The sequence below is a fragment of the Podarcis raffonei genome, chromosome 7, assembly GCF_027172205.1.
Source record: "Podarcis raffonei isolate rPodRaf1 chromosome 7, rPodRaf1.pri, whole genome shotgun sequence".
NCBI lineage: Eukaryota > Metazoa > Chordata > Lepidosauria > Squamata > Lacertidae > Podarcis > Podarcis raffonei.
In genome coordinates this window covers 568,690-581,046 of record NC_070608.1, presented here as the reverse complement: position 1 = coordinate 581,046, position 12,357 = coordinate 568,690, and the positions used below count along the sequence as shown (strand labels likewise).

Here is a 12,357-nt window from a genome sequence, read left to right as displayed (position 1 = left end):
TTAGGAGAAGGAGGGGTAGTGCTGACAGCAGAAATGTTCTTGGAAAGCATAGAAGAGCCACCATCCCCATGTACCTGTTGCTCATTTAGAGTTCAAGAGCAAAGGGCTCGGCTACATTTGACTCCTGAGTCCCCTCATAGAGCCAAGGGCTGTTGCTGGGGAAAGAAGAGGAGGAGCTCAGAGCGAGCAACGTTACTGTGGAGTTAAGGACTGGATTCTTTGCCTTGTACCACAATGACTAAATAAAACCATAAATATGAACTTCTTTGTTTCTTCCTTGCTCTTTGATGCTACTAGGGGAGGAGAGATTCCCCCATGCCTGACAGCTATGGTAGGAAATGCCCCAACTCTGCCTGAGTTCGGTTGCGCTGTAACTGTTCAGCTCTTTGGGGTTGATAGTGTCTGTCTGTGGTAGAGCTATATCAATGGAAAGTGACCATCTGTGAGAAGATCAGCTCACTATGCCCAGTCAGGGCCCAGAAACATCACACATTGCTTACACAACAGAAACACATATACACACTCACCCACCTCTGCTTGACTTGGTGCTGCTCAGGGAGGTGGCTTGCCTGTCGGTGCCTCGGCGCTCCTTTGGCCTCACGACCATTGGCTGGCTCTGGTTGAAGGCCTGAGATGCTACTGCTGGGCTTTGAGAAGAGGCTGCTTGGCTTTGGTTCTGGTCAGTGAGTTGGCTTTGGTCCATGTCTGGGGGTGGAATCTCATACAGCCTTCGATACAGGTCTGGGAAGAACATTAGCATGTGGAAAGGGGAGGGATAATAGAAGTTGGTACCCTCGCTTCTAGCGTCAAAGGCTGGGTAAGGCAAGGGAGATGCATCGGGATTTATCATGCCAGGTTGGTACACAAAGAGGGGGGACACTTGTTGCGGGGGGGGAGACCTGACAGGCCGAAGGAAAGCAGAGTCGTCTATGAACTGGTGAAAGAAGGTTCCTGGAACGAGTGGGGTTTGCGGGGAGTTTGTGAAGAGTTGTCGTCTGAACGAGGTGCTGCCCGTAGGTGCCTCATCATGGCTTTGGGTCTGGTCAGTGAGTTGGCTTTGGTCCATGTCTGTGGCCGGAACCTCATACAGCTTTCGATACAGGTCTGGGAAGAACATTAGCATGCGGAGAGGGGAGGGGTAATAGAAGTTGGTACCCTCGCTTCTAGCGTTAAAGTTTGGGTAAGGTATGGGAGATGCATCGGGATTTATCATGGGAGGTGGGTACACAAGGAGGGGGGACACTTCTTGGGGGGGCATTTGGAGGGGGGGAGGCCTGGGCCTGACAGGCTGATGGAAAGCAGTCTCGTCTATGTTTGGGGCAAAGTAGGCTTCACTGAGTGGGCTTTGCTGGGAGTTTGTGAAGAGTTCTCGTCTGGACACGTTGCTGCCCATAGTTGACTCATCATGGAGTTGGCTTTGGTCCATGTCTGTGGCCGGAACCTCATACAGCTTTCGATACAGGTCTGGGAAGAACATTAGCATGCGGAAAGGGGAGGGATAATAGAAGTTGGTACCCTCCCTTCTAGCGTTAAAGTTTGGGTAAGGTATGGGAGATGCATCGGGATTTATCATGGGAGGTGGGTACACAAGGAGGGGGGACACTTCTTGGGGGGGCATTTGGAGGGGGGGAGGCCTGGGCCTGACAGGCCGATGGAAAGCAGTCTCGTCTATGTTTGGGGCAAAGTAGGCTTCACTGAGTGGGCTTTCATGGAGTTGGCTTTGGTCCATGTCTGGGGACGGAATCTCATGCAGCTTTTGATACAGGTGTGGGAAGAACTTTAGCATGCGGCGAGGGGAGGGATAATAGAAGTTGGTACCCACCCTTCTAGGGTTAAACATTACGTAAGGTATGGGAGATAAATCGGGATTTATCATGGGAGGTGGGTACTCAAAGGGGGGGGAGAACCCTGGGGGGGGCATTTGGAGGGGGGGAGGCCTGGGCCTGACAGGCCGATGGAAAGCAGAGTCGTCTATGTTCTCGTCAAAGTAGGTTCCTGCACTGAGTGGGGTTCGCTGGGTGTTTGTGAAGAGTTCTCGTCTGGACAAGATGCTGCCCATAGTTGTCTCATCATGGAGTGGTGCGTACGAATCCCACCAGAGCTGGCCATCAGCAGAGCCGGGTGAGTAACGCTGGCCAGACTGGTAGGAAGTGGTGGGAGCGATGGGGAGCGGTTCATAGATGGGCCTGTTGCTGAGGGGCAAACTGTAGTTGGGCTGGTGGAAGGGGGCAGGGGGCAGGGGTAGGCTCTGGTGGCCTGGCGCCCGGCGCCCAGCAGACTGGTAGGAAGCATCATCAGTGACATTGACTGCATAGTAGATGGGGGATGGGGGCTGGCTCTGGTAGGCAGAACCAATGCTCAGTGGCTCGCCCTGGATGGACTGGTAGGGAGGAGGAGAGGAGGGGAGGGGCTCATAGCCAAGCTTGTTGCTGATGGGCAGGCTGTAGTTGGACTGGTGGAAGGGGCTGGGCGTGGAGGGCAGGGGCACGGGCAGGCTCTGGTGGCCCCGTGCCTGGTAGGAAGCAGCGGGGAAGGAGGAGGTGTCATTGGCATTGACCGCATAGAAGATGGGAGATGGAGGTGCGCTCTGTTGGCCAGAACCGAAACTCAGTGGCTCTCCCTGGATGGAGTCATAGAAGGCACCAGAGGTGATAGTGGGGGAAGATGGGAGGGGGCCATAAGGGATCTTGTGACCAAGGGGCAGGCTGTAGTTGGGTTGGTGGAAGGGGCCGGGGCCGGGGGGCAAGGGCAGGCTTCGGTAGCCTGGTGCCTGGTAGGAAGCAGCGGAGGAGGTGTCCTCAGTGGCATTGAGTGCATAGAAGGACTTGTTGGAAGCTGCAGAGGTGACGGTGGAGGAGGAGGCATCACTGGTGACGCTGTGGCCAGGGGGCGGGCTGTAGTAGGGCACGACGATGATGGGAGAGGGTGGGGGCAAAGACCGGCTCTGGTTGCCAAGGCCAAAGTTTGCCTGGGAAGTTGCACTCTGGGTAGCTAGGGGAGCGAGGCTGGAGGAAGGGGTGGGAGGGGCTGGCAGGGCCAGCTGGGGCTTGTGGGGGTGCCAAGGAAAGGGGCACTGAAAGCAGAATCCACGTTGCCGAGGCAGGTTGGGCTGCCCAGCTGCACCACCCTGGAGGTAGAGGGAACTTGTGCCACCATCTGTGCAGAAAGGGGGGGGAGGGGAGAGAGAGAGAGAGGGAGAGAGAGAGATGTTGGTTGATTTGGCTGCAGAGACACATCAAGATCCCTCAGAAGTTGCCCAGCTCTTCTTCCCTCCCACTCCTAGCACATCTTTGACGGTGGCCATGGCCTGGTGCTGGAGGCACCCATGTGGGCTCTGTCCCAAAGAAGGAACCATTCTTGGAGGAGGGGAAAGCCCACCCACAGAGAAAGAAGCCCAGGCTCCTCTCCAAGGAAATAAGATTCGTATCTTGAAACAAGGAGGGCATGTTTCAAGCACTCCAGGAACAGTAATCTTTTTGAAAGCTGGATATGGGTAGACAAATCCTACTGATATCCTTATCCCAAATTCTCAACAAGCCATCCCTTACTTGAAAAGCCGTTTTCACAATACTTAGACTGCTCTTTAGGTGGAAAAATCTCTGTACATTCATTTGGCAGGACCTGGGTTTTTCCCTGATCTTGTTATCAGGGTCACCATCTCATGATCCAGTTTAGACAATTTGCCTGGCAAGGCAATAACAATTTCAAGTTTGGTGTTCTGAGGCTACCTCACACTACTTTATCCCACACCCTGTTTCTATCACAAGACCATCCTCTTTGGCTCATACAGGCTGCTCCTTCTCCCTTCAGCCATTTCCCAAGATGCCCTTATAAAGATTACTACACACATCCACTCATCAACATGATAGACCTACCTGGCAGTAAAGGAGCTCAGTAGAGCACATTAGAGAACTTGGAAATAGATGGTGTCTTTATGAAAGTAATACCTTAACCTGGCTTACAAATCCATTCACACTTACAACTTTCAAGATTTGGACAAAATGGGCAAAGTCCTGGTTGCAGGCTTCTCACCCATTATTCCATTACACTTCTACCCAGTTTTCAAAAATAAATATAGACTCTATAATATAGAGGTGTTGAAAGAAAAGCAATTGTAATATTTGAAATATTTTTACAAAGATAGATGACTGCTTACCATTAATGTGATGCAAATTGCACAGGCAAATGTTCAAATATCACAATTTTTAGACTACCAATTTTTAACAAATTCCCAGTTTAAAAACAAAGTCATCAGACAATAGCATGCAAAAATTATAGTGGAGTAAAATATAATATAATAACAAAAGGATTAATATCTTTGTATAAATCTATAATTGAGGTTCAATTTTTTCCTCTGCAAAATTTTGAGAAGGTGGCGGGAACTGAATTGAGACTTAAATACTGAAGAAAAGACATGGAACAGACTGGACCAACTCCTAGCCTATATAAAACCGAACAGTTTTCCCATGTGTTGGAGAGGATGTCTTGCTACAGCGGCATATTAGCACTTGTGGTAGGAGTGTCCAAAAATAGAAATGTTATGGGAAAATGTATTTACAGAAATATATTTAATTACAAGACAGACAGGACCCCAGGACTGCCTATACTTAACTTGTATGGTCATGATATGTTGCGAATTAGAAACCAAGAACTCATAACACTTCCATTAACTGCAGCAAAAACAACTTGCCTGGACATGCAAATCATTACAATTATTGATTATGAACCAATGATACAATGCAATTTGGCAAACAGCATTATTGGAGAAACTGACACAAAAACAAAGTATCAAGAGGCCAAAAGAAACACGACTATTTTAATGCAGTCTGGTGTAACTTTATTGCTTAGCTTGTTGCTATATCCTTGAACTAGCAGCCTGGCTTTTCTTTGCTGAGGGGCTCCACCATCAGACTGAATGCTCTTCAATTGGGAAAATGGTGTCGGGAGAAAGCATGTAAATGGGGAGGCTCTTACTGGGGCTCTTTGCCCCTGGTGCAGCAACCAAGGTCTTAGGAGCTCAGCACTCTGTTGCTGCCTGCAGGCCTCTGACAGGACACTTTGACCACTAGAGATGTCAGTGTCTGAGTGAAAGACTATCTCCCCCCCCCCACCTTTTGCAAACAATCAGAAAATTCAGAAATGAACATAGCACCGAGAGGCTCCTTTTGCTGCTGTGGTGGCCGGTGTGAGCCACTGCACCCTCCTGGCCTAACCTTGGAGGAGATTAAAAACAACACACTTTGTGCAGTGAGAAGATTTGCCAAAAGCACTCGCCAGAGATCAACAGGAAGAGAGAATAGCCAGGGAGGAGAAGGTGCTGCTGCTGCTGCTGCTGCACTTTGGTGGAGGGCAGGTTTGGCAAAGAAGTCGCCTCCTCTGACAGGTGAAGCCCTCCCTGAGAATTCACTGATTTACACTCCTGTCCTTTGAAATCACAATAGACTTTGTTTTGCTTTTTGGCATTTAGTTTCTAAGCCCAGCTGCCACCTTCAGACAAATGTTGAAGCAGAAGGCACAGAGAAATTATTTATTTAACACCAGCATTTCTAAGACCAGTTTGATGAAAAGTTACTTTTTTTACTAACCAGCTATTAATACCAGTATTAGAATACAGAGCACAGAACGGAGTTAATACATCACTACAGAGCATCTTAACATTGATTATTTTTCAGTAGCAAGTCTTGTCGTAATTATGGCTTATGGAAATAGTTATTGCTTATGAAACAATCATGGCTTAGCAGATCCGTCATCACTCAAGCAGACCATTTCCCCTAAAGTAAACCCTGCCTTCATGCCAACCTGTTACCCTTTGAATATCCTCCTGTAACAATGAATTTCAGTATATTTCTAATCATGACCACCCCTTGCTCTTTATGTTCTGGCTTGCTGGCAATTAATGCACTTCTGAAGAAGGCCAGCTGAGGGCCAAGAGGGGGCCGGACACCAGACTGGCCCTCTCCCAAATCATGAAACTGGACAAGGTGGCACAAATTGTCTGCGGGTTACACAAGAAGACTCACTAGACATTTTCAGATGGTTTATTGTGTTTGCAGTGATACAGTGTGCACTGGGGGGGGGGGAGGTTCACCATATGAACAAGGGCTTCCCGTCATCCTGAGACAGTTGATGAAGGCAGTTGAGGAGCAGCATGCAGTTGTTGAACATGTCTGGAGGGGTGGCATTCTTGACCACCTCCTGCAGATACTTTATGTCATTGTAGGCGGCTGCCTCTGCGCCTGTCATGTCTGGCCGATCCCGGAGGATGCCAAAAGTGTTGACAATGTGCTCCGTCAGGGTAGGGTGGACGCTTGGGTCATAGCCCAGCTGCTTCAGGCGGTCCATGATGTTATTGTAGCGCTCCATGATGGTTGAAGCCTGCTCTGTTGTCAGCTGCAGGAAGGGGTCAGCTCCACTCTGCGGAGAGAGCGGAACAGAGAGAGAGAAGAGCAGCATTAAGGCACATTGTGTTCACTTTTCAAGTTGTTTGAGACTTTTTTCTTTTTTATATAAAGTAACTGAGAATGTAAATACTATTGATGGTGATACAGTGGTACCTCGGATTGCAAACACTTTGGGTTACAGACTCTGCTAACCCGGAAGTAGAACTTTGCCCCAGGATGAGAACAGAAATCGTGCGGTGGCAGCAGCAGGAGGCCCCATTAGCAAAAGTGTTACGTCAGGTTATGAACAGTTTCAGGTTAAGAACAGACCTCCGGAATGAATTAAGTAATTAAACAGAGGTACCACTGTATAGATAATTATTTGTGCCCCCAGTGAAAGTAATAGAAACCCATCCCAACGGACAGAAGCCGCAGAAACCCCGTTACCATATGAAGTCCAGAAGAAACTACTTTGTCCTGACGCAGACCCTTTGGGTCTGTCCAGCCCTGATGCTGTCTACTCTGACTGGCAGTGGCTCTCCAAGCCCCACCCACCCACCGGCAGCTGCTGCCTGAGATTGTTTGACGGGAAATGCCAGAGGCTACGTTGTGGGATCTCTTCCCATGCAATGTTGGGGTATTAATAGTCTCAGGGTTGTCGCCCATGTTTGTCCTACACAGAGTAAGCCCACTGAAATTAATGGACATAATTAACAGATTAATTAAATTAGTCTGCTTTGAGTAAAATGTAGTTGGCTACAACCCCTCAAACTCCAGCCATTATATTCTATACAAAATTTAAAATATACTTTTTATGTGTTAAAACAGCTAGCTGCTAAATCCACAATGGGCTTTTTGCAACTATGATTTCCTTCTGAAATAGGACTTGGCATGTACGAGACACTGGCCAGTCATCCCAGGATAATAGCAAGGCGTTGCTTGCCGGCTCACCAATTAGTTAATGTCAAGGGTCAGAGAGGGAGGAGAAGTTTTTGGCACGCCATTACAGCTGAGGTCAGACGAGCCTTTCCCCACTGAACTTCCAGTGCCTACAGAAGGCCTTGTTATTTCAGCAGGCATTTTAACTATAGTTTGATTTTATCATAGCTGATTTTTATTTTGTGTTGCATCTTTGTAAACTGCTTAGAGACTATTGGTACCTTGGTTCTCAAACGCCTTGGTGCTCAATTTGGAACCCAAACACTGCAAACCCAGAAGTAAGTGTTCTGGTTTGTGAACTATTTTTGGAAGCTGAATATGCTCCGTTTTGAATGTTATGCTTGCAATTTGAGTGCCACACTTCTGTTTTGAGTATTACGTTGACGATTTGAGTGTTACACTGACGATTTGAGTGCCACATTTCCATTTTGAGTGTTACGCTGAGGTCTGTCTGGTTTTGCTATTTATTTTGTGTTTTTGTTTTTGTGGCTCTTTTTGTTTTGTTTTTGTGACTGTGTGGAAGCCAGTTCAGCTACTGATTGATTGATTGACTGATTTTGTGACTGCAGCACATTGTTTATTGCTTTCATTTTATGGCTCAATGGTCTCATTAGATAGTAAAATTCATGTTAAATTGCTGTTTTAGGGATTGTTTTTAAAAGTCTGGAACCGATTAATCCATTTTGCATTACTTTCCATGGGAAAGCGCTCCTTGGCTTCGGAATGCCTTGGTTTTGGAACGGACTTCTGGGACGGAATAAGTTTGAGAGCCAAGGTACCACTATATATGAAGGGCTTAATAAACGAAAATGCTTTATGCCAAGCTGTGTCGTGGGTCCCTCTTGCTCCCTGTGGCCTGCAGAGGCTCTGCAGGGTGTCAGGCCAAAAGGAACAGGGTCTTTGCAAGGCTTGCCTGGATACGCTGCCACGGGTGGAGTTGCGTGGGCAACCATGGCCCTCCCAAAGTGGCTCTTTCTCATCTGAGGGGGGAAATAGCAGGCAAGAAGCAGGGTAGATGCCTTTTAGAATAAGAAAGATCAGAAGCCCAGAGGAAGAGAGAACGTTTGTATTTGAGAAGCAGGAGGCGTATTTAATGACAAGCAGGCTGGAGTCCCATAGACAGAAAAGCTGGAGATGGTAAAGAGGATGGAGCTGCCAAGAGGCTTGACTGTGAGGAGGTTTGAAAGGAAAGAAGCTGAACCTTATGGGGAAACGGAAAAGGAAGCCAGAGAGGTAAGTGGGGAGGACGTGGTCAGAGCAAGAAGCAAGAAAAGTCAGGCTCCATGGTGAGAGGCAAGAGCAGGGAAGACAAGGCGGCTGCAGCCCAAAGGATATTAAAGAACCAAGCCTTGGGTTAACATTTTTAGTGGGAAGGGAGGGACAAGTAATGTGGACCTGGAGGCAATGGAGAAAAAGCTGGGCAGTGAAGGGGGGGGGGAGAAAGTGGAAAGGATCCAAGCCACCCACCCCACCCCTGACATATAGAGGGCATGGGCATAACCAAGATTTTTGTAGGGCTTTGGAGGAAGCAGAACCTCAGATTTGTATTGATTTTTATTGATGGGGGGCAGCTACCTCCCCAGCTACGCCACTGTGGAAGGACGTGTGGCTCTGGAATTGGCCTCCACAGTCACTTACGGACTCATTGTTAAAACCATGTTTATGGAAGACAATCTTACTCAGCATACGAGTGATTGCCAAAGGAAGGAAGGAATCAACATTGCAGACTTGGGACCAAACTCCACATGACTTTAACACTTTATTTTTTAAAACTTTTATATGCCTGTTGTTTTTGTCCATGGAGTTTTGGACAAAAACATCACAGTAATCCAAGTTTATGCACAAACTACCGGTGCCGAAGAAACTGAATTTGACCAATTCTATGAAGACTTACAACACCCTCTAGAAATGACACAAAGAAGGATGTTCTTCTCATTACAGGGGATTGGAATGCTAAAGTAGGGAGTCAAGAGATAAAAGGAACAACTGGCAAGTTTGGCCTTGGAGTTCAAAATGAAGCAGGGCAAAGGCTAATAGAGTTCTGCCAAGAGAACAAGCTGGTCATCACAAACACTCTTTTCCAACAACACAAGAGACAATTCTACACATGGACATCACCAGATGGGCAGCATCAACATCAGATTGATTATATTCTCTGCAGCCAAAGATGGAGAAGTTCTATACAGTCAGCAAAAACAAGACCTGGAACTGACTGTGGCTCAGATCACCAGCTTCTTATAGCAAAATTCAAGCTTAAACTGAAGCAAGTAGGAAAAACCACTGGGCCAATAAGATACAATCTAAATCAAGTGAGGAACAGGTTTAAGGATTTAGATTTGGTGGACAGAGTGCCTGAAGAACTATGGATGGAGGCTACAGGAGGTAGCAACAAAAACCATGCCAATGAAAAGGAAATGCAAGAAAGGAAAGTGGCTGTCCAACGAGGCCTTACAAATAGCAGGGGAGAGAAGGCAAGCAAAATGCGAGGGAGATAGTGAAAGATACAGGAAATTGAATGCAGATTTCCAAAGAATAGCAAGGAGAGACAAGAAGGCCTTCTTAAACGAGCAATGCAAAGAAATAGAGGAAAGCAATAGAATGGGAAAAACCAGAGATCTGTTCAAGAAAATTGGAGATATGAAAGGAACATTTCATGCAAAGATTACCATAATAAAGGACAAAAGTAGTAAGGATGTAACAGAAGCAGAAGAGGTGGCAAGAATACACAGAGAAATGATACCAGAAAAATATGGATGTCTCGTACACCCCAGGCAGTGTGGTTGCTGACCTTGAGCCAGACATCCTGGAGAGTGAAGTCAAATGGGCCTTAGAAAGCACTGCTAATAACAAGGCCAGTGGAAGTGATGATATTCCAGCTGTACTATTTAAAATTTTAAAAGATGATGCTGTCAAGGTGCTACACTCATTATGCCAGCAAGTTTGGAAAACTCAGCAGTGGCCAAAGGATTGGAGAAGATCAGTCTACATCCCAATCCCAAAGAAGGGCAGTGCCAAAGAATGCTCCAACTACCGCACAATTGCACTCATTTCTCACACTAGCAAGGTTATGCTTAAAATTCTACAAGGCAGGCTTAAGCAGTATGTGGACCGAGAACTCCCAGAAGTGCAAGCTGGATTTCGAAGGGGCAGAGGAACCAGAGACCAAATTGCAAACATGCGCTGGATTATGGAGAAAGCTAGAGAGTTCCAGAAAAACATCTACTTCTGCTTCATTGACTATGCAAAAGCCTTTGACTGTGTCGACCACAGCAAACTATGGCAAGTTCTTAAAGAAATGGGAGTGCCTGATCACCTTATCTGCCTCCTGAGAAATCTCTATGTGGGACAAGCTTAGTTTATGAACAACTTGGAAATAGAACGCTGCAAACCTGGAAGTAGGTGTTCCAGTTTGTCAACTTTGCCTTGGAAGCGAAACATGTTCCACTTCCTGTTGAGTGTGTTCCGTTTGTAAATTGAGTCCCCCGCTGCTAATCAGAGGCTTCGTGTTGAGTCTTGAGCTCCCACACAACACAGAGGTGATATTTGGAGCTTTTGTTTTTTGCGTTTTTGTTTGTGTGGCTTTTTCATTTTTTGACTGTGACTTGTTCTTCATTTTATGGGACTGCCTTGTGACTGGTTTGTAACTTCGTTTTTGTGACTGTGTGGAACCGAGTTCAGCTACTGATTGATTGGTTGTGTGACTGCAGAAATGGATAAAAGCCTCCCATCCAAATATTGACTATCATTAGTACACGTAAGAAAAAAAAGTAATTTTTATTTTTATCATCTACAATACTGTCTTATTTATTTTATAGTACAGTACATTGATTATTGCTTAATTTTATGAATCAATAGTCTCACTAGATAGTAAATTTCATGTTAAATTGCTGTTTTAGGGCTTGTTTTTAAAAGTCTGGAATGGATTAATCCATTTTGCATTACTTTCTATGGGAAAGCACACCTTGGTTTTAGAACGCTTTGGTTTTGGAACAGACTTCTAGAACGGATTAAGTTTGGGAACCAAGGTACCACTGTATGCTTGAACTGACCCACTGACATCCATTCCTAGTTGGCCTGAAATGACTGGTCCCTTTTGACAGTTCCTTGGGGGAAACCCCCAGTTTGGGTTCCACAAATTCATGTGGAAAGGCTCTACTTGCACGCTCTCTCTCTCTCTCTCTCTCTCTCTCTAAGCTGCCATGCCAGGGCTAGGGCCAGAGGCAGTAAGTGGAGTTTCCCCTCACCTGTGCGACTTTCTCAGGGATGTTGCGGACGGTGAAACCGTAGAGGCGCGCGCGGTCAGGAAAGATGCTGGAGAGAATCCTGCGGTCCAGTTGGAATGCAATTTCGCCCACGATGCGCTCTTGCTTGCTGGTTTCTGCAAAGACATTTCCTGTCAGAGAGGAGGTCTCCCTGGCCCTCCACCATCCACAAAGTGCCCACTCCCCTTGGTCAAGCTGTCCATCCTCCCCTGCCAGCCTATTGCCTCACAGCTAGCAGCCCAGGCCACATTTTGCTGACCAGAGTGGAGTTCCCCACCTTCCCCCCTGTTTGCACTGCTCCATGTACTAAAGCCAGCCTGTCTTGTCTCTTTGTAAACTCTGCACCGACACCCCTCCTGTGAATATAAGTTAAGGGCCTTGTCCTGCACTATGCTTAGAATTGTATACATCCTTCTAAATAAATAAATAAAATACAAAGGTGAGCAGCTTTTATCATTCTGCTATTATTATTATTTTGCCCAAGTGCAGCACATTCGATGCAAAAGGTGAGAGAGAAAAGAAGTCTGTAAGCTAACGGTGCTCAGAAGGACAGCTGTTCATTTTAGGCAGGATCATGGGGCTGTCTGCAGCCACCTTTGGGAGCTAACAGGACACAGGAGAGGGGAAGAAATCAGGCAACCACGGTGTGAGTCCATTCTGGATTGGAGTTGCATGGGTGGTTCCTTCTTCAAACTGGCTAATTGAAGCATTTTTTAAAAAAAATGATGTGTCAGCTGGCCCCCAGTGGCACACATTATGTGGCAAAGGAAGGTCAT

The 12,357-nt window shown here is 46.8% G+C and overlaps 1 protein-coding gene across 8 annotated transcripts in view; it reads right to left on the bottom strand.

Moving 5' to 3' along the window:
* Positions 1-12,357, bottom strand: part of SPATC1 (spermatogenesis and centriole associated 1) — a 44,573-nt gene that overhangs the window by 9,946 nt on the left and 22,270 nt on the right. For 2 of the 8 annotated variants that reach the window (XM_053395006.1, XM_053395007.1), the window contains exon 3: positions 528-3,156. In XM_053395006.1, coding sequence (XP_053250981.1) covers positions 528-3,156 — 2,629 coding nt within the window. Of the gene's footprint in view, positions 1-527; positions 3,157-6,024; positions 6,415-11,563; positions 11,698-12,357 lie in introns of those variants that run through there. The other 6 variants (XM_053395004.1, XM_053395008.1, XM_053395005.1 and 3 more) reach the window with 5 other exon arrangements.